This window comes from Perissodus microlepis, chromosome 18, assembly GCF_051167445.1.
Source record: "Perissodus microlepis isolate ML-2025 ecotype Zambia chromosome 18, ASM5116744v1, whole genome shotgun sequence".
Taxonomy (NCBI): domain Eukaryota; kingdom Metazoa; phylum Chordata; class Actinopteri; order Cichliformes; family Cichlidae; genus Perissodus; species Perissodus microlepis.
Genome location: NC_140478.1, coordinates 29,591,796 through 29,613,908, shown reverse-complemented (window position 1 = coordinate 29,613,908; position 22,113 = coordinate 29,591,796). Strand labels below are relative to the sequence as shown.

Genomic DNA, 22,113 nt, shown 5'->3' with positions numbered 1-22,113 from the left:
CGACCATATGAGCGGTGACAAGGAGCAAGCATCCTCCTCGTTGGACCCTGGTAAAGGTAGGCTAATTAGTTGAATAAGGGGGTAGATTAAGTGTGGTTGCTAGGTTTAAGATATTAGTGTTTAGTGTTTGTGTCTATCATCCAGTGAGCTGATGTGCTTTTGGTGTTTTCCACATCTCCAGACTTGAACAACAAACAGGTGTGCGCAAAAAATGGCAAAAGAAAGGCCGCGGGAGACAACAGAGAGTCACCCAAGAAAAAAAAAAGGAATGTGGACCAGGACAAAAAATCAGTGGCAGACCAAAAACGTAAGTAGCAAGCAGCTTGGGTTTTATATTCAGGGGAAGGGCAAAAGGAACAAAACAAGATTTGTTGTTTTGTCTGTTCAGGTGAATTCCAAGCCAGATATGTGGAGGAGCACCAGCTCGGAGAAGGAGGCTGCGGAGCAGTGTTTGCTGGCTACCGGATAGAAGATCGTTTTCCAGTAAGTGTTCAGATGATGGTAGTAAGACGGGCAGTAACGCAGATAATGGATAATATCGTAAACTGAGACGTCTGCTGTGTTTCCACCTTTCATTATGTCATACTGAGGAAATGCTCACCAATGCTCTGTGTCTTCTAGGTTGCCATCAAACACATTCCCAAAAATAAAGTCTACTGCAAAGTGGCGGTAAGCGTCCAACACTTGAATTAGTTTTACATTACTGGATTGAATGCGGCGTTCCTCATCATCCACTTTGTTGTAATATTTCAGGATGAAAGCGGGAAGAAGCTCTCAGTGGAAGTGGCCATTATGGTTAAACTTGCAGGTGAAGCAGAAGGGTCAGTGGGAATATCAGCACCTGTGTCCTTGCTGGAGTGGTTCGACCTTGGCAAAGAGCTGATCCTGGTGCTGGAGAGACCTGTCCCCGCTGTGGACCTGCAAAAATACAAAGCAGAAAATGGAAGAACTTTATCAGAGGACAAGGCCAAGGTAGGTTGACTGGAAGAACCTTAGACTGTACAGCATTCAATCAAGGCAGAAAAGCATTAACTCATTATTGTGTTTTTCATCTTTTCCAGGTCATTCTGAAGCAACTAGTTGATGCTGTAAAGGAACTTGAGGATAAACACATCTTTCATCGGGACATCAAGGGAGAAAACATTCTGATTGAGACCGGCTCAGATGTGCCTCGAGTTCGCATCATTGACTTTGGACTGAGCTGCTTTGTTAAACAGCGATCTCTGTATCGCATCTTCTATGGTAACATATTCTGCTCCTGCTTTTCACAGATGTAACAATTTGTGTCTTTTGTTTTAGAAGAAATTGTAATTGTGTCTGTTTGTTAGGCACTCCTCTTCACACCCCTCCCGAGTGGTACAGGAGGAGCTGCTACAGGTGTGGACCCACCACGGTGTGGCAAATGGGAGTGGTGTTGTATGAAGCGCTTCATGCACGGGACTTTAGTACCGAGAGGTTCCTCACAAAGAAACTGAGCATCAAAAAGCGTCTGTCCACAGGTAAGAAAACTTCACACTTCCAGATTCACTGATGCCTTGGATCACTAGAACTATCATCTTCATCTTTTTGATCTTTTCTTTCTTTCAAGAATGCCGGAATTTCTTGGACGCATGTTTAACTACAGTCCCGGAGAAGCGCCCAACACTGGAGGAGCTCCAGCTTCACCCCTGGCTAAGATAACACACACAAACACACAATTCACACCTTATCATATAAGTATGATACATTGTAGTAACTTCCTTTCTTTTTTCTGTTGGACAGGAATAGATAGAATGGGTCAATCTTAAAAAATAAATAAATAAAAATTTAGCTTTTTTGGAGTTCCTGTAACCCCCCCAGCCATCCCAGGAAAGGGGATCTCTCTTTGAATGGGCTTTCCCGAGGTTTCTTCCCATCGATCTGGCCCCCTGGGGAGTTTTTCCTCGTCTTCATAGAGAGCTTGGGCTGGGTCAGGAGCTCCATCAAAACTGTCTTTATTTGATGACATTAAAGTCATCAAATAAAGATGTGTTTTACTTAACGTAAAATTTGATCAAAATAAAACTTGTTTAATTCATCTTTGCTGAGGATTCTCCTTCATTACTATTTTGTTTTGTTTTTTTTTACCCATGGTGCATTTTGACAAATAAGAAAACTGAATCAGGTTAAAGTGTGCACAAAGACAGTCACACTGCAAATGATCTGAAGACTTGCATCTGTTGCTCTAACCCCCAACTAGTTTAGACAGATTTCCTGGTTCTACCAGAGGTTTTTTCCTTCAAGAAGGGAGTTTTTCCTTCCCACTGTTGCTGAGTGTTTGCTCATAGTGGGTTGTAAAAGCATAAAAGTTAATAAGAGGCATTCATAGCAGAGTTATCACAGCGGGAACTATATAGCTTAAATGTACAATTTCTACAGGACGAATTATAACTTCATTATGTATAAAAGCTCCTGTGGATAATTACTCCTATTTGTAACTTTACACAAGAGAAAGTTTGCTGTCACACTATTTATAACAGGTTGGATTTTGTCCTCTGAGTTGAGCCTTTGGTTGCAGTTTATTGAAGAATTTCCTCTAAAGTAGCTGTTGATAAAGATTTAAAGTCCTGTTTATATACAGAAATATGCTTTAGTTCATGTTTTTTTACATGTCTGCCTCAGTGGATCAGTAGAAGATCTGGCACAGGAAACTAGATGATGAAAAAAGGGTACGAATACACATATATATCTATATCTATATAGATACAGATATATATACACACACACACAGGTTGCAATGTAGTATTTTCATTTTTTCTTAGCATTTCTTTAACGTCTTGGTGCAAAAGAATACCTGCATTTGTGTGTAAAGAAATGTTACATATATACTAAAAACAGTTGGAAAAAAGAACTACAAATTTGGAAAGGAATTTATTCATGTTCTTACTCATAGATGGAGTACATGGTTTAAAAAACACTGAGGAAACAGATATGAGGCGGCTGTATCAACATAAAAACATTAATACAGTTAAAAATGAATAAAAAGTTGCACGCTTAAACTTATTTCTCTACAGTTTGTACAATTAATCCATGTAACAATAGGTTCTCTCTTAATATAGTAGTTAATTAAAATATCTTTACATAAAAATACATTTTTAAGTACTCTCCGGTGGAAGTCTGTTGTGGCTTATGTTTCTAAATGACACAACCATAAAGCAGCCCACAGAATATACAAATATGTCTTTGATAAGTGAATGTTGGCTCCCACAATGGCCTGTTAAGTTATTGCAAAAATAATTTACTGCATAATATGTCAGATTAGAACATGTTATAAGCACAAAACTGAAGGGGAAACAATAAAAACAAAAATTAAAAAACAAATACTAAATTAAGTTAAAGGATATTTCTTACTATACTATATAATTGTATAATGTTGCGTTTGATTGCAAAAGAAAACCCACCAAGAAAAAAAGAAAGAAAGAAAAAGAGAGAATAGAGTTTGATTTATTCAAAACACATTCTTTTCTTTTATTTAAGCTGTAGCGAGATTCAAATGGACAAAAGAGAAAGAAAAATATTACAGATTTGTTTTATTAATCATGAATAAACTTTATTATACACAACTCTAAATTTCAGTTGGTCTTAGTCAGATGTGTTTTTAATTAAATCCTGCAACACTGTGCTCGCTGCCATCACTTTATATCTTAGTGTGCAATTCAAATATATACTTATTACAATATTTTTCCCCCTTAACTCTCAACTCGCGTTTTTAAAATGTCTGTGATCATATTTGTCCGTTGACTTCTGTCTGGGCCTCGAACGATTCATCAGACAGGTTGGCAGCCTCCAACTGATGCTCCAGACTTTCATCATCGCCTCTATTCTGATCAACTCTTATCTTAAACTTAGTGATGAACTCATTACTGGCCAGCGCGCCCTCCTTTTTAGGGCATGTGGGCTTTGATAACAGCCGGCTTTCCAGTCGCTCTGCAAAGAAAATTCACAAAACATTTCTTATTTGGTAAGCTTGTTAACAAATTTTAGTTCAGTTTTGCTGAAAGTTATAGCATGCATCAGGTAAGAAGCAATTGGTTTTTAAAAAGCATATACATTCCCCAAAACATTTTTATTATGTGCATTTTGGAGAATAAAAGATTGTACACAATTTCCCTTTTTAAAGTAAAAAGATTATTAAGTCTAATTCTTACTTATTCAGTAGATTAAAGTATTGAAACATCATTATTCATAAAATATGCACATTACAAAATTAAAGTTATTCAAAAATTACTCAAGTACTTACTCCAATACTCACATTATTCAGGTAAATTAAATTTTGTGCCAATGTAATGTCACATAAAATCTTAATCTGAATAAGGGATTTGAACCCCACTGTCACGGCCAGGGGATCAGCAGGCCGCTGACTAGTAGTGTTCTCTCTCTTGCTCTCTCTCTCTCTCTTGCTCTCTCTCTCGCTCTCTCGCCAGGGCGGAACTCATGGTGGGTTCACGCCCTCGGCCCACGCCCCTCTGAAGAGGAAACACCTGGGCCTCATCAGTGCAGCCAGCATTTAAGCCAGGGAGTGGCTTCTACTCATCGCTGGATCGTTGTGTGTGACTCGCGTCAGTGCAGCCCGGCTCTGAGCAAGTTCTCTTTTGCTTCCCTGTGCAAAACCTCTAACGTGTGTTTCCTTCTGTACATAGATCCCCTGGACCCGACTCTGCATTCCCCGAGCGGATTCCCTTTTTGTGTGAGTGTTTGGAGAGAGAGTCAGAAGAGGAGCAAGTGTCTTTTCCCTACCTGGATTTCCCCGGAGCCTTTTCCCTGTCACCGCTTTGTATATAGCACTATCCCCTGCACTGTTTGTATATACACCTGGTGGAACTGTAATAAATACTGACTGTGCCTCTGAGTCCTGCGTGTGAGTCCTCAAGCGAACCGTGACACCCACACAGATGAGAGCTTAGCAGTGAAGCTCTCTCTTAAAATTTGAGTTATAAAGTCAGAAGTTATCACTGACAGAGATCCATGTTCTTTTAACATAAGAAAGAATATTTGCTGTATTGACATTAATCCAAGCCCTTAAAACGCCATTTTGGATTAAGCATTTCCTTTTAGAAAAGTCTTCAATGAGCAGGAAGCTCCAGTACTGAAAAAGAAGCCAACATCAACTGCTAAACGTGCTAAAAGTAAGTAAGTCCCCGTAGACTCCTATGATCAAAACACATACAGTATAAAAGTTATAGGTTACAGATCTGAAAAGTAAAACAAATGTCAAAGTGCAAAAAGACTTATGGTCCCATAGAAGTCTATTCCATTTGCCTGGAATTAGGTGAACACCTTTGTGACAAATTTAATGGCTCAGTCATTTGTTTCATGTCATATTTAATAAAAGACTGACATGGTGGCATGTTGAATTGTCCATTTTGCACATATTTGGTCATTCTAAGCGTCAGAAGGGGAAAGATCATTCTGGGAATGCCTACTGGCGAAGGACGTGTGACTGACAAGTCCAGTGTGTGAAGTTTAACTACAGTCTAAGGAGCTTGGAAAGAAAAGCATCTGGACTTCTTTAAGTTTCTTGAAGAGCGTTTCACCTCTCATTCAAGAAGCTTCTTCAGTTCTCTGAAGAAATTCTGAACTGAAGAAGCTTCTCAGATGAGAGGTGAAACATCTTCAAGAAACTTAAAGAAGTCCAGATGCTTTTCTTTCCAGCTTCATTAAAGAAACACAAGCTGGTGGAGCCCTCCAAGAAGCTCCAGGAGAACATCTGCTCTCGTCATGATGAGGTGATGAAGATGTTCTGTCGTACTGATCAGCAGAGTATCTGTTATCTCTGCTCTGTGGATGAACATAAAGGCCACGACACAGTCTCAGCTGCAGCAGAAAGGACTGAGAGGCAGAGAGAGCTGGAGGTGAGTCGACAAAACATCCAGCAGAGAATCCAGGACAGAGAGAAAGATGTGAAGCTGCTTCAACAGGAGGTGGAGGCCATCAATCAGTCTGCTGATCAAACAGTGGAGCACAGTGAGAAGATCTTCACTGAGCTGATCCATCTCATCCAGAAAAGAAGCTCTGATGTGAAGCAGCAGATCAGATCCCAGCAGGAAACTGAAGTGAGTCGAGTCAAAGAGCTTCAGGAGAAGCTGGAGCAGGAGATCACTGAGCTGAAGAGGAAAGATGCTGAGCTGAAGCAGCTCTCACACACAGAGGATCACATCCAGTTTCTACACAACTACCCCTCACTGTCAGCACTCAGTGAGTCTACAGACTCATCCAGCATCAATATCCGTCCTCTGAGCTACTTTGAGGATGTGACAGCAGCTGTGTCAGAGGTCAGAGATAAACTACAGGACATTCTGAGAGAGGAATGGACAAACATCTCACTGACAGTCACTGAAGTGGATGTTTCACTGTCACAACCAGAGCCAAAGACCAGAGCTGGATTCTTAAAATATTCACGTGACATCACTCTGGATCCAAACACAGCACGGATATATTTGTTATTATCAGAGGGGAACAGAAAAGTAACATTAATGAATCAACAACAGTCTTATTCTGATCATCCAGACAGATTCACTGGATCGTGGTCGGTCCTGAGCAGAGAGAGTCTGACTGGACGTTGTTACTGGGAGATGGAGTGGAGAGGGAGAGGAGGTTATGTAGCAGTTGCATACAAGAGTATCAGCAGAGCAGGGAGTGAATGTGTATTTGGACGTAATGACAAATCTTGGGCATTAGATTGTATCAACAACAGTTATACATTTTGGTTCAACAACATCCAAACTCCTGTCTCAGGTCCTCGTTCCTCCAGAGTAGGAGTGTACCTGGATCACAGAGCAGGTATTTTGTCCTTCTACAGCGTCTCTGAAACCATGACTCTCCTCCACAGAGTCCAGACCACATTCACTCAGCCGCTCTATGCTGGACTGAGGCTTTACGATAATTTAATTTATCCTGGAGACTATGCTGAGTTGATCAAACTGAAATAGACTGAAGTCTTTCATATTGTGGGTTTAAATCTGTATTTTAGTTTCATTTTATTTTCTCTCCATCATTTCTGCACAGAGATCAGCTGTCAGTCAAACATTATGGGTGGTACCTCCACATCTTCTAGTTGTTCTCTTGATGTTTCTGAGTTTTTAAAGGAGATCTTTCCTGTGACTGTTTATGGAGGCTATCACTGCTCATCATCATTTTGATTTACTAAAATATTTCTCCACATGAAAATGTAAACTTCTCTATCCTCTAAATGTTTCTGGAATATTTGTATTGAAAAATGTCGACATTTCTCTTTATGAGTATGGCAGACCATGTGTGTGTGTTTGTGTTTGTTTTTGTCAAAATCATCAAACAAATGAGGAAAAACTGTGATTTTAATGAATGACTTCATATATTGTGTTGATGTTTTATTGTGTGAATAAACTGGAAGGTTTGACTATAAATCAAACTTTGAACAAAGTCTTTTCTTCTGTCTTCATTCCAGGATCTCACTCAAATCTGATGCAGAAAATATGAAACTAATCTGAGAGAATAACTGAAGCAGTTTTCCTCCTGAAGCATCACAAAGTTCAGAGTTCATGTTTAGAGCAGAAGATTCAGCAGTCGCTCTGTGACCTTTCAACTTTCTTCACTAAAACAGCTTCATTACAGAGAAACAAGTCACATTTTCTTGATGTTCTTAAGTCCTTTACAATGTTTTTAATGGTCCTTGAATGCAGCATCAGTGTCGCAGGTTTAAAAGGTCACTTTCTGTTGTGTTCAAAGATTTCCTTCAGATATGGTCTTTAATCAGTAAAGCCAGTGATACAGCAGTGTCATTAGCTGTGTTATTGGCACCAGGCTGTGTTTATGTATGTATTTAATTCTGTCTGAGGATGTCTTCAGCATGAAATGATCATTTGCTCAGCTGCTGTGTCTCATCTCTTATCAGACATTGGTTGGAACAGAGTTTTGTTGCTGACCATCTGACAAGAGGGTGAAGAAAAGCTTCAGGCTTCATTTGGACACTACGTTGGACAGAAGTCTCCACAAAAATGACTCAGAAACACAAATATTATTAATGAAAGTCCAAATGTCAAAAAGGGGTCATACATGATCCTGAGAAATGTCCTTGAACATTTGAACATGAGTCAGAGGGTTGTCAGGTTTCTACACTGCATCGTGGCATCAAGCCTGAGATGTCTGTGTAAACAAGTATGGAGGACACAAATGCACAGACGCAGTCGAGCTGTTTACTGCTGATGAGGAAGGAAAATAGTCTGTTGGATATTAAAGCAGCATTTATTAGAGTAAGAACAGATACTTGTGTCCTTCATTTGATCCCCGTCAATTTACAGAAGACTTAAGGACCCTTTGACTTCTAACATACAGCTGCATGTTTACAATTTTATTATTTATTGATTTATTTCTAGCAAAGCGAGACTTTACTGATTAAAGACATATAATCAGACAGACAGTAATAAATAATCAAATACATCAAATTATCATCAATGTTTAAATAAAAGCAAGCATTGCAACAAACAAAACAACAATTCAACAGACAGTTCTATAAAACTGTGGATGATTCAAAGTGCTGCTATAACTGCACAACAAAACTGCAGTGAGTAAAGCTTTGGATGTTCAGTTTAGTTATAATGACAGTTAAACAACTAAAATACTCGATTAAGTAGGTGAGAAAAAGTTACATTTACTGGATCAGTTTAAGACCAAAATACATTTGAATGAATTACTGACATGGACACTGTGAAAAATTACTAAACAGTTCAGGCAAAATTTTACTAAAACCTTGAATTAAACTTTAAAGTTTACATTTCAAGCACATCTTGATGTTTTAATTTAAAATCCACTGTGACTGTGTACACAGGAAAGACTACAAAATAATGTTTTGTTTGTTTGTTTTTGTAAACATTGTGGAGCGATCTGCATTTGTTATTGCTAAATTTAAATATTTGTGTCTATTAAATGATCATGATGGCAGTAATGTCATATGAACATAGCATAGCATCTTTATTTATAATGCACTTTACATCCAACAATGTTGACCAAAGTGCTACAAATATAAAACAGAGAGAAAACAGTTTAAATTACATATAAAATATCTTAAAATTAAAAATAATATAATTAATAAGAAAACATATTAAGAGACATCAACAAGTCCTGCTGTGCTGAAAGCCAAGGTAAATAAATTAAGATAAGATAAGATAAGATAACCTTTATTAGTCCCACACGTGGGAAATTTGTTTTGTCACAGCAGGAAGTGGACAGTGCAAAAGTTATATAGCAAAATTAGAATACAATAAGAATAAAATACTGTACACAATTGTACAGAATAGAACAAAATAAAATACTATATACAGTAGAATAAATAGAATAAAATATACAATAGGATAAAAATAGAATGCAAATGCTTTATACAACTGAGTAAAAATACAACTTTGTCAGAAAAAGAGTATTGCACTTAGTGTTATTGCACATGTGTGGATGTGTGTGTTTGATCAGTTGGAGTCTTTGTTGTGGAGTCTGACAGCAGTGGGGAGGAAAGACCTGCGAAATCTCTCCGTCCCACACCGTGGGTGCCGCAGCCACTGAAGGAGCTGCTCAGTGCTGTCACAGTCTCCTGCATGGGGTGGGAGATGTTGTCCATCAGGGACGACAGCTTAGCCACCATTCTCCTGTCACTCACCACCTCCACTGGGTCCAGAGGGCATCCTAGAACAGAGCTGGCCCTTCTAATCTAATATGTTTTAAGACGTGATTTAAAAACAGATAAGGAAGGTGCCTGTCTAACATGTAAAGGCAACTCATTCCACAATTTTGGTGCTGCCACATCAAACGCCCGATCCCCTCTGAGCTTACGATTAGTCCTAGGCACACTCAAGAGGAGCTGGTCTGCCGACCTGAGGGACCGGGAAGGTATGAAGAAGCTCAGAGAGGTACAGAGGGGCAGCATTGGACAAACATTTAAAAACAAATAAAAGCAGCTTAAAATGGATCCTAAAATGCACGGGCAGCCAATGAAGTGAATATAAAACTGGGGTGATATGCTCGCATCTACGAGTGCCAGTTAAAAGGCGTGCAGCAGCATTCTGAACTAGCTGTAGTCGAAAAACAGAAGATCCACTCACCCCAAAATAAAGAGAATTACAGTAATCCAGCCGAACGGTTACAAAAGCATGGATTACTGTTTCAAATTGTTGTCTCGCAAGTAAGTGCTTAATTTTGGCCTCAGATGAAAGAAACTAGACGTTACAACCAACCCGATCTGGCTTTCAAGCTTAAGCTCAGAATCCATTTTAAAACCCAGATTAACAATCTCTGGTTTACAGAATGATTTCAGGGATTGCAAATCAACACACGGAACAGCAGTAGAGGCAGGTCTGAACACCATTACTTCAGTTTTAGAATCATTAAAACAAAGAAAGTTTAGCGCCAACCACGACTTGACGTCCTCCAGACATGTTTGCAAACGATTTACAGACGACCCATCTTTCTTTTTAAGAGGAACATAAATCTGGCAGTCATCTGCATAACAGTGAAAAGAGAGTCCGTGTTTCCTAAGAATTGAGCCCAATGGAAGTAAATAAAGCGAAAACAAGGCCCAGAATGGAACCCTGTGGTACTCCATGAGACAACGGAGCACGGGAGGACTCACAGTTTCCTAAGCGAACTGAAAAGGTTCGATTTGTTAAGTAAGACCTGAACCATTTCAGAGCCACACCTGTTACACCGACACACTGCTCCAAATGTGAGATTAAAATTTCATGGTCTACAGTGTCAAATGCAGCAGTTAAATCGAGTAAAATAAGAATGACACTTTCACCAGAATCACATGATGAAAATCTATCATTAAAAATTCTTAAAAGTGCTGATTCAGTGCTATGCATTGCTTTAAAACTAGATTGAAAAATCTCCTGAACATTTTGTGCATTCAAGTATGGGATCAATTGGTCATATACAATTTTTTCCAAGACTTTAGATAAAAAGGGCAGCTTAGATATTGGTCTAAAATTTTCAACAGCGTTTGTATCTAGCCCAGGTTTCTTAAGAAGTGGCTGCACAATTACATCTTTGAAATCCTTTGGAACCACACCTGAGGTAAGGCTGATATTTAAAATGGTTAAAATAGTTGGACCTATGGTAGGAAAAACTTCTTTCAGAAAACGGGGAGGGATAGCATCGTAAGGTGAGCCTACAGGCTTTAAATGATCCACCACCTCCTGTAGCTGAGCAAGAGTAACCAACTCAAACTGTTGCAAGACAGCTGAGAAAATTGGAAGATCAGAGGGGTCAGATGTGGGAAAAATAATCCGCGCCCTAGCCGAGGCTACCTTGTTTATAAAGAAGTGCAGAAACTTTTCACACATTTCATGTGAAGGCTCAAAACTAAGAGCAGAGGGAGGGCTTAAAATAGTCTCAATTGACTTAAACAATATATGTGGTTTCTGATAATTCACCATAATAATGTTTGCAAAGTATTTCCGCTTTGCTTCTTTATTGTAAGCTGATATAAGGCCCAGTGCTCTCTTAAATTTTGTAAGGAGACCAGTAAGTTATCTTTTTTCCATCTCCGCTCAGTCCTACGACATTCACGCCTCGCAGCACGGGTTTCATCATTCAACCAATGTTCAAACGTAGTCTTAGGATGCCTGATTTTTAGAGGGGCAACAATATCCAAGACAGTCTGACAAGTGGTATGAAACCAAAAACTGAGTTCCTCTACGTATTGGAGCGTCTCAGGCAGGGTTGATTTTAGCCCATTTTTGAATGAATCAAAGCCCCCCAAAGATTTCTTACTTCTCTGACAATATTTGCTGTTTGTGTGACACACTACTAAAAATGTAAAAAGCACACAGTACTTGGTTGAGACGTAACATTTTAACAACAAAAGTATAGATAACCCCTCCCCCCTCCCAAAATGGTTTGTTCCAGCTCGCCTCTCCCCTACTCTGGCTCTAGCACCCTTGGTGCCAGAGCTATGGTGGCTGAGACGCAGCGGAGCGGAGGTGTAAGTGCCTGGCTTAAAACAGGACATATTAGCTGCATTTAACCTTCAGTTACTCTTTATATAGTTAGGTAGGAGTCAGACCATGTTTCTTTTTAGCTGAAAAACATTACACCAGGTAACCTGCAGTGTTAAAAATGTGTTTTCCGACGATATTTGCTACCCTACAATCCGTCCTGCTCTGTAGTAAAATCAGCCACATTTGACCGCCCTGTTGCTCCCATTGAAAGTTATACAGCCTATTTAAAATCTAAAACTTAAAATTGTCAGTAGCCTGCTGCTGTTACCACTGTCCTGTTTGAAATGGAATGAGAGAAGCTGGTTATTTTGTCATATGTGCCGAAATTAAACCCAGGAGCCACATTCAGGTAAAAGTGTAAGAACAAATGATCCATCAATAAAGGATAATGTTGGATCAGTGTTTCAATATTTATATCTTTTATTAGATGTACATGTGGTTTGGTTATTTGCCTTTTGTTGAAAGTACACTGAGAGAGGACTTTTATTAGTGATCTTAATAAAAAAAAAATTTCATATTAAATTTTTTCATATTAATGTAATTTTTTCATCTAATTGAATACAATCTATTTGTGTATGATTGTCAGTCCAAAGAGGGAGAGAGGAGGAAAGAGGGGAACGTGAGGAGAAAGTACAAGGTCAGGAAGAACCAGGTAAGGAACCAGACAGGGAACAGTGACAGGCACAAGAGAAACTGTTAACCTGCTTGAGAGAGTTGACCACCAAAAGTGACAGACAGATTTGCCAACTTCAAGGTGAGGCGACATAGGTTAAAATAAAAGAAAACATCTGCAGAGCCATAGTAGTATCTGCAGTAAAGATCTTTTTCATACATAGTATACACCGTACCACAGGCAAAGTTGCCTCCATTTTTGTAATTTTATATCAATATTTTGTACATTTGTACATTTCAAGGACTCTATTTTTGGAGTGTATTTTTATATATCTGTATTGTATTATACACACACATTAAAAGTGAACCTCTGTCCAAAAAATGCACTCAGTTTACTTCTCATTTACTGTGAGCATCATTCTCCCTCAGTAATTACGGTTAGGATATGTTTTTTTTTTTTATTTCAATCCATTCTTCATTTGCAGCATTTAAATAACCTTTATCTGATTTGATGGTTTTGTTATATACTTTAAAAACGTGTTTTGCTTTTCTTTCACAAATGTGGGGATTAAATTGTGTTAAAATGTACAAAACAGTGATGTCATGTTTTGTGACGAGGACCCAGACACAGAGAAACTTGATGAATTTAAGAATCTTATGATTTAATAAAGAAATTTAGAGACTTGCACAGAGATGGTAAAATTATGATGACTAATAACGGAGATGAAGACAACAGACGACAAGGACAGGGAGGAACAGGGGTTTAAATGCACCAAGGAGACACTCAGAGGAAACTCAGGACAACTGGAGACATTTAAGGATGCAGGGACTGACAGAGACAGGGAAGAAGTCTCATCGTGATGAGTAAAGTTTATCTTGCCTGGCTGGGCAGCTCTCTAGGTGCTCAGCCCCCTCAAAGCTCTGATCCACGAATCGCCCCTGGTCTCAGGAATGGAGAACTGATTATAGTAGGTGGAGAACCGTGCTGCAGTGGAAGAATTTAACAAACGAAATGTCTTAGCAGGGACATGCCCCCTGAATTCATTTCTAGATAAAGAGATGTCAAACAGAACCGGCATATGATCAGAGAAAACAGGATCAGAGACTTTCAGATTAAAAACAGGCAATAAGTGCGCTACAACCAGATCGAGAGTGTGGCCACACTGTTGCGTGGGTGCAGACACACATCGAACTAAATTAAAAGAATCAGTAAGATTCAAAAAGTCTTAAACCATCGGCTTATCTGGACAGCACACATGAATATTAAAATCCCCAACAATAAGAAAGGAGTCATATTTTATCGTGACTTCAGTTAGAAATGCAGCAAATTCCTTTATAAAGTCCTTACTGAATTTTGGGGCCCTGTATATTATTGTGCACAGTACAGGGGGAGAACAGGCTATAGAGATTGAAAATGTGACGTCATTCAGGGGCAAAACCGCAAAGGATTCTGGGAACGAGTGGCAAGCGGTACTAGCGCACGCAGGCTTTCACATGAAAACAGTCACACAGCGATAAAAAGAAACACAAAAAATGACAAAAAGCTGTTGTATTATTAACTGCAATAGCTGGTCGCATGACAGCCACGGGAAGCCGACGGTAAAGAGATCGGTTGTTATCGGATTACGTCGTGGAAGAGAAATTGTTTAACGTTTCCGAAGTAACAAAGAGGCGACGGATGGCCTGGATTGCAGACCAAATATAACGTTTCAGAACACTCCAGCTCACATGTTAGTCTGCTCCAAGCATTTCCACAAAGGTAAGTCTTCTGTTGTAGTTATTACGTAATTTATCATAACATCATTGTTGATGTAGGTTACAAATAAGTCTTATATTGATTTGAATTGAATTCGTTGCTGCTTTGTTCGCTGTGGCTTTGCGGGCTAATTTTTGCCAATTTTTGATGTGTTTTATAGAAAAATCAGCCTACAAAATGCTGGAATGCGATCCAGACTGGGCACCCTCTATCAACCTGGGTCATACCGAGTGTAAAGCTGCTACCACAGCGAGATTTGATCGGTTAAGAGAGAGAGCGATATCAAAACAGCCACAAAAAGTCTGCATATATGTGCCCAAGTGTTGTATTGAAGCAAGCAAGTGATGAATAACTGTTTTCCAGTATGTTGGTTTTTTTTCTCATTGTTGATTTGTTTTTCACCGAAGCAGCTAATAAAGCATGATGGAATACAAGTTTGCCTCTTTCTTGTAAGATTCTATAATAGAATGAAACAATAATGCCATTTATAAATAAAGAAAAAATGAATGAATTACAAAACACTTTTTTTCTATTAGATCTGAAAATGTTGTGTAACACTACAACCTGAAACAACAAATAGATTGTGTTGGCCTGTACAGGAGATAAAGAACAAAAATGTAACAACAGCAGTGAAATGGAATAGTCCAAATCACCAAAGTAAACTGGACCTGGGCTTGTTGCAGGGATCTAAAGTTACTAAACATTTTGTGAGTGTATGCACTCACACTTCACTCAGGATCATATAATATTAAATATGTGCATGATGAAAGTTGGGCAGCACGCTAACGTGCTTACTCCACTCTGTATGCTCGTATGGGTCTGACCCTTTCACTCCTTTGATTTTTTCCTCGTACTTTTTTTTTTTGGCCTTTTCGTCAAGTCTGTCTTCGTACGGACCTGCCGAGTTCTTCGTCGTTTTGTACATAACTGTTTTGGGGGTAAATAAAATGCAAGTAGGGATTAAAACTGCAGAATTAATGATTACCGGTGCTGGAAATGCTAGTGTTTGATGCAGTGTCTTGATGTTGTTGCCACTCGTACCCGGCATGCAATGCACGAAAGTCACGTGGTCTGTCAATCTCTATTTCAAACAGTAACAGTTAAAAACTGGAAAAATAAAATTCCAATGAAAGCTGTTTACACTTGTAGCGATCTCTGAAGATAGTAGCTACTCCTCCACCTCGACCAGATCTGCGTGGAACATTAAAATAGCAGCAAAAGTTCTGCAAAGGCGCTGGAATCACCAGCAGTTATCCACGTCTCAGTTAGGCAGAGAAAGTCCAAGTACTGTGACAAAAAATATTCCTTAAGGATAAAAGTCTTATTCGATACCGGCGTTTACCAGGCCAAATTTGGCCGGAGTTGAATAGTCACCAGACTTAGAAGCTCGTGCAACATAACGCAGGTTTTGCAGATTCACTCCGCGCTGCCATGGACAGGGAGGCAGGGGGTGGCCGGGCGGGAACAGCTCAGAGCCAGCGAGCGGCACCAGATACGTATAGGATGGCTTACGAAGATGCCAGGGAAAAGGGGGGCGACAGGCAACGCCAGGGACAGCAAAACCAAACGCCAGACAGGCCTTCAGTTTCACTAATCTCCCACTCCGTTTGCCGCGACGGCGACCTCGCTTCCGCAGAGACGGCACAGGTACACGGAGCAGGTGAGTAAGAACCAACGACAGGAGCGGAGGCGGTATTTTGTGTGCATTTCCCGGTCTACACACCGGCGTATTGGGGGATAGTCGAAGATCATAGACCAGCAGGGAGTCTACATCATAGCAGAATAAAAACATTAAAACAGAAATTTGGAGGAACAGACGGCAAGACATACACATCGGCGCCATCTTCGATCCAGCAATCTGCGATTTTCTGTTTGATTTAGTGGAGTCAGTTGTTCCCATGCATCATTCTGTAAGTGTGAGAATGAACTAAGATTAGAAAATGTCAAAATATAAAGTTTTATTTATTTTTATTCATCACAGCATCCTAAACTTTGCTGAACTTTTTGAAATATAAAATGAACTTGCTGAGTGTTGACTGTCATAACTCAAGAAAACTTAAACTGGGCTGACCCAGTTGAAACTAATTTTAACAGTTTAAACCAGTTAAACTAGTTTATCTGGGTCAGACTTGTTACTGCATGCTGTAACCAAACATACCACACCCTGCATCATGTGATTGGCTCTTGGTCGCTCTGTAAGAATATTTCTTTAGTGCCTCCCTTCACAGATGTGTCTGTATCAGGATGGGTCTAAACAACATGGTGTAAATGCAGTTGCTGGTGAGCCTCATTTCCTGTAGGAGGTGAACAAGAGCAGAGATCTGTTTCCCTTCAGAGCACAGAGGTTGTTTCTGTTCAGAGGAAGTGAAACTGTCTGACAGTCACTGAGAGACGGTGAAACGGCACAGCACATGAATCAAATGGACCAAACAAAATTCTGCTGTTCAGTCTGTTTGGATCTACTGAAGGATCCGGTGGCTATTCCCTGTGGACACAGCTACTGCATGAACTGTATTAAAAGCTTCTGGGATGAAGAGGAAAAGAAGAAAATCTACAGCTGCCCTCAGTGCAGACAGACTTTCACAGCGAGGCCTGTCCTGGAGAAAAACACCATGTTAGCAGATTTAGTGGAGGAGCTGAAGAAGACTGGACTCCAAGCTGCTCCTGCTGATCACTGCTATGCTGGACCTGAAGATGTGGCCTGTGATTTCTGCACTGGAAGAAAAATGAAAGCCTTCAAGTCCTGTTTAGTCTGTCTGGCATCTTACTGTGAGAAACACCTTCAGACTCATTATGATGTGGCTCCATTAAAGAAACACAAGCTGGTGGAGCCCTCCAAGAAGCTCCAGGAGAACATCTGCTCTCGTCATGATGAGGTGATGAAGATGTTCTGCCGTACTGATCAGCAGAGTATCTGTTATCTCTGCTCTGTGGATGAACATAAAGGCCACGACACAGTCTCAGCTGCAGCAGAAAGGACTGAGAGGCAGAGAGAGCTGGAGGTGAGTCGACAAAACATCCAGCAGAGAATCCAGGACAGAGAGAAAGATGTGAAGCTGCTTCAACAGGAGGTGGAGGCCATCAATCAGTCTGCTGATCAAACAGTGGAGCACAGTGAGAAGATCTTCACTGAGCTGATCCATCTCATCCAGAAAAGAAGCTCTGATGTGAAGCAGCAGATCAGATCCCAGCAGGAAACTGAAGTGAGTCGAGTCAAAGAGCTTCAGGAGAAGCTGGAGCAGGAGATCACTGAGCTGAAGAGGAAAGATGCTGAGCTGAAGCAGCTCTCACACACAGAGGATCACATCCAGTTTCTACACAACTACCCCTCACTGTCAGCACTCAGTGAGTCTACAGACTCATCCAGCATCAATATCCGTCCTCTGAGCTACTTTGAGGATGTGACAGCAGCTGTGTCAGAGGTCAGAGATAAACTACAGGACATTCTGAGAGAGGAATGGACAAACATCTCACTGACAGTCACTGAAGTGGATGTTTTACTGTCAGATCCACCAGCAGAGCCAAAGACCAGAGCTGGATTCTTAAAATATTCATGTGAAATCACACTGGATCCAAACACAGCATTCAACTGGCTGTTATTATCAGAGGGGAACAGAAAAGTAACAGTAATGGAAGAACATCGGTCTTATTCTGATCATCCAGACAGATTCACTGGATTGTGGCAGATCCTGAGTAGAGAGAGTCTGACTGGACGTTGTTACTGGGAGGTGGAGTGGAGAGGGGGAGGAGTTTATGTAGCAGTCGCATACAAGAATATCAGCAGAAAAGGAGGGGGTAATGAATGTTTATTTGGACGTAATGACAAATCTTGGTCATTAAATTGTATCAACAACAGTTATACATTTATGTACAACAACATCCAAACTCCTGTCTCAGGTCCTCGTTCCTCCAGAGTAGGAGTGTACCTGGATCACAGAGCAGGTATTTTGTCCTTCTACAGCGTCTCTGAAACCATGACTCTCCTCCACAGAGTCCAGACCACATTCACTCAGCCGCTCTATGCTGGACTTTTGTTTTATGATTATGGAGTCACTGCTGAGTTGATTAAAGTGAAATAGACTAAAGTCTTTCATATTGTGGGTTTAAATCTGTGTTTTAGTTTCATTTTATTTTCTCTCCATCATTTCTGCACAGAGATCAGCTGTCAGTCAAACATTATGGGTGGTACCTCCACATCTTCTAGTTGTTCTCTTGATGTTTCTGAGTTTTTAAAGGAGATCTTTCCTGTGACTGTTTATGGAGGCTATCACTGCTCATCATCATTTTGATTTACTAAAATATTTCTCCACATGAAAATGTAAACTTCTCTATCCTCTAAATGTTTCTGGAATATTTGTATTGAAAAATGTCGACATTTCTCTTTATGAGTATGGCAGACCATGTGTGTGTGTTTGTGTTTGTTTTTGTCAAAATCATCAAACAAATGAGGAAAAACTGTGATTTTAATGAATGAATTCATATATTGTGTTGATGTTTTATTGTGTGAATAAACTGGAAGGTTTGACTAGAAATCAAACTTTGAACAAAGTCTTTTCTTCTGTCTTCATTCCAGGATCTCACTCAAATCTGATGCAGAAAATATGAAACTAATCTGAGAGAATAACTGAAGCAGTTTTCCTCCTTTGCATCTTGATAGCATTTAATAAACTTCCCAAATTCAGAAGACACTTCCTTAACCTTCTCATGTGAGGTCATTAAAGCAGAAGTTTTCCCCATGTACTTAGATGCTTGCTTACACATTGAACTCCGCTTTTCTTGGCATGTCTTTATATACAAATCCAAACCTTTTGGCGTAAATTCGATGCTTCTTTTCTCTGCTTGCATCTGAGTGTCATCCTCTTGTTTACTCTCTTGTTTACTCTTAATATCCGACATTTTTATTGTCCTCTTGGATTATTTCAAACATTATAAAGATGCACAGCACACTGAGAATCCATAGCATAAAGCGCAAACATGATTGCAGTGAACAAACATTTCCACAGAGGGCGTTGGCATGTTTCAATTAGTGATCCTATTATGCACAAATTTAGTACATCAAAACTCAGTTCATCAGTCTTTGTAGTGAAATAATGTCTTTAAACTCCAATAGCTTCACCGTTTTCCTTTACGGCTTAAACAATATTATCACTCACCAGCTTTGATGAACGAGTGACATGTTGATCCAGGCTTCAACATCAAATCCGTCTGGAGTACTTACAGACGATCCAGTAACTTTTATTCGAGTTCGACGGTGATCCTTGAAATCCATATATCCAACATATCCATTAATGAAGGATTATTCCTTTGTCCACGGGCAGGTTTTTTACTTTTTGTAGTGGCAATTCCTTTTGTTTGACAAACCAAACATCCCACAGTTAAAGGTCCACAAGCCACTGCTGCACTGAGATAATATTTCGTACGCAGGCAAAAGAAGTCCACTGTCCAAACTTTAAAGTTGCGTTTTTATGGTTTATTTTATCCAGTTTGGCAAGCAATAACAAGATCCATTTTTAGTTACTTCCTGCTGCTTCTCCTGCTCTAGTAAAAAACCATAGGCTCACCCCAGTGCATGCTGGTCCTATACCAGTGTCTTTATTTATAGAAACAAAATGGCCCTACAGCTTTTACTGACTAATTTAACAAGGTAACATCAAACAAACAAAACATTGAAAGAAATATTAACCTACAAATAAACTTGTAAATAAACCCCAAAATATAAGTAAACTAACAACAAACTTTAACTAATTTCAAAATAATAAAAAATAAGAACAAATAGCTCCAACAGAAGTTATTGCTGCAGACTGAAGGTTCTGTAAACTACTCAGTCATAGAATGATTACGATATTGAACTAAAACAAATGCCTGAATCCTAAATTATGGATATCCTATTGTGGTGATCTGAAATGTAACACTAAATGTGATTAAAACACTAAAACTCTGGACTCCGGGGCTGAACGACCGCGGGGATCACCAGCCCGAGGAAAACACAAAATACACATGACTCCGTGAGAAAGACAATTCATTCTTGAATGAAGACGTTGATCAGACACATTTAAAATGTAGCCAATTGTGTTTATTATTAAATTATTAAGGAAATAGAAAAGCGGGGGAATAGAAAAGGGGGGAGGGGTGGGGGGTAAAGAAGAGGGTAAAGGAAAGGGATAGAAAGGAGGAAAGAGATAGAGGAGAGAGAACCCCAACTATGCCCTCTGAGCAAGCACTGGGTGCGACAGTGGATAGGAACAACTCCCTTTAAAGGAAGAAACCTATGACAGAACCAGGCTCTAGAGGGGGCAGTCAACTGTCGGGACTGGTTGGGGGGTGAGGGTGAAAGAGAAAGGGGGGGTGGGGGGGGAGATGGGACAGGTGTTAGGAGTTAAGGTGAAAATTACGATGCAACGGTGGAGGAGGAAGACGGGGTGACATCAGCAGAAGGAAAAGTAGAAAAAGTAGAAAAAGCAGGAGTGCTCTTTCTCCAGAAGAAGCGGAAGCGTTTTTTCTTCTTTTCCATCATCTTTTCCACGAGCACTTTTTTCTCTAGGATGAGGGTTCGTAACTCATCAATTGTTTGTGTATTTTCCTTCTCGAGTTTCCTGCATGTTGTCTCCACTTCTTCTAATTTGGCTTGTTTTTCTTCGAGCCTTTCTTTCAGTTCTTTACATTTGGCCTCCTGCATAAGCTTTGCCTCGTGCATCTCTGTATAACTGTGTTGTAATTTGTTGTGTGCGTCTTGTAGCTGCTGACTTCTCTCGAGTTCTTGAAGTGTACACTGCAGGTCTTTGCTTGTTTTGTCTAGTTGCTGCTTTAACATCTGCACCTCAGTGTTTTTGCACTTCAAGTTGTTGGAAAGTTTCTCCAGTTCTGTGTTTTTTCTCAGCATGTCACTGAGCTTACTCTGCATCTCTGAGCATTGTTTTTGCACTTTTTTCTTTTCCCCCTCCAGCTCAGTTGTTTTGGAGTTCAGTTTGTTATAACGGTCTTGCAGTTGTTGGTTTTTCCTCTCAAAGTTCTGGAGAATTTGTTTATCTTTTTTCTGCTTTATTTCCCGTTGTTCTTTGTCTTGAAGCAGCTCTTGATATTTGTGCAGCGTTTCATCAAGCTTTACCTGCTGCGCTCCGTATTTTTCCTGCATGCCTCTCTGGTTTATGTCCAGTTTTTCTTTCTCTTCAAGGATTTCTTTATTTTTTTGCAGAGCTTCATCAAGCATTACTTGCAAACCTTGGTTGTGTTTCTTGATGTTCTGCAGCTCACAATCCAGATCTTTCTGTTTCGTGTCATGCTGTTCTTTGTCTTGTAGGAAATCCTTATTTCTTTGCACTGTTTTATCAAGCTTTATTTTCAGCGCGGTGTATTTTTCCTCCACGCCTTCAAGCTTGGAGTCCGTTTCTTTCTGTTTAATTTCTAGTTGCTTTTTTTCTTGAAGCAACTCTTTATTTTTGTTCAGTGTTTTTTCAAGCTTTGCCTGAAGTCCTTTGTGCTTTTCCTCCATGCCTTGCAGTTTGCGCTTCTTTATGTCCATTTGTTCTTTTTCTTGGAGGAGTTCTTGATTTTTTTGCAGAGCTTCATCAAGCTTTATTTGCAAGGCTTCCTTGTGTTTCTCGCTGTCCTGAAGCTTGCAATCCATATCTTCCTTTTTCATGGTCTGTTGCGCTTTCTTTTGAAGAAACTCAACCCTTCCTTTCAGCACTTTTTGATTTATCTCAGTGCCTTGGAGTTTTATGACCAGTTGTTTCTTCTCTTGGAGGAGTTCTTGATTTTTTTGCAGAG

General features: G+C 39.8%; 2 protein-coding genes across 2 annotated transcripts; both read left to right on the top strand.

The window, feature by feature from the left end:
- The first annotated feature begins 528 nt into the window (after positions 1-528).
- Positions 529-1,531, top strand: LOC146368129 (serine/threonine-protein kinase pim-1-like). The gene is made up of 5 exons (XM_084913565.1): positions 529-540; positions 622-669; positions 754-972; positions 1,062-1,242; positions 1,329-1,531. Exons 1-5 carry the CDS (start codon positions 529-531, stop codon positions 1,529-1,531), a joined length of 663 nt encoding a protein of 220 aa, XP_084769691.1.
- Positions 1,532-16,503: 14,972 nt separating this feature from the next.
- On the top strand, positions 16,504-18,889 carry LOC146368128 (tripartite motif-containing protein 16-like). The gene has a single exon (XM_084913162.1). It carries the CDS (start codon positions 16,758-16,760, stop codon positions 18,423-18,425), a length of 1,668 nt encoding a protein of 555 aa, XP_084769288.1. The 5' UTR covers positions 16,504-16,757; the 3' UTR covers positions 18,426-18,889.
- The last annotated feature ends 3,224 nt before the right edge of the window (positions 18,890-22,113 follow it).

Bases quoted from the DNA above. Each gene is read 5' to 3' on its own strand.
- LOC146368129 (XM_084913565.1), top strand. The intron at 670-753 runs GTAAGCGTCCAA...GTAATATTTCAG, and splicing joins AAGTCTACTGCAAAGTGGCG to GATGAAAGCGGGAAGAAGCT. The intron at 973-1,061 runs GTAGGTTGACTG...CATCTTTTCCAG, and splicing joins TATCAGAGGACAAGGCCAAG to GTCATTCTGAAGCAACTAGT.
- LOC146368128 (XM_084913162.1), top strand. From the start codon at position 16,758: ATGAATCAAATGGACCAAACAAAATTCTGCTGTTCAGTCTGTTTGGAT.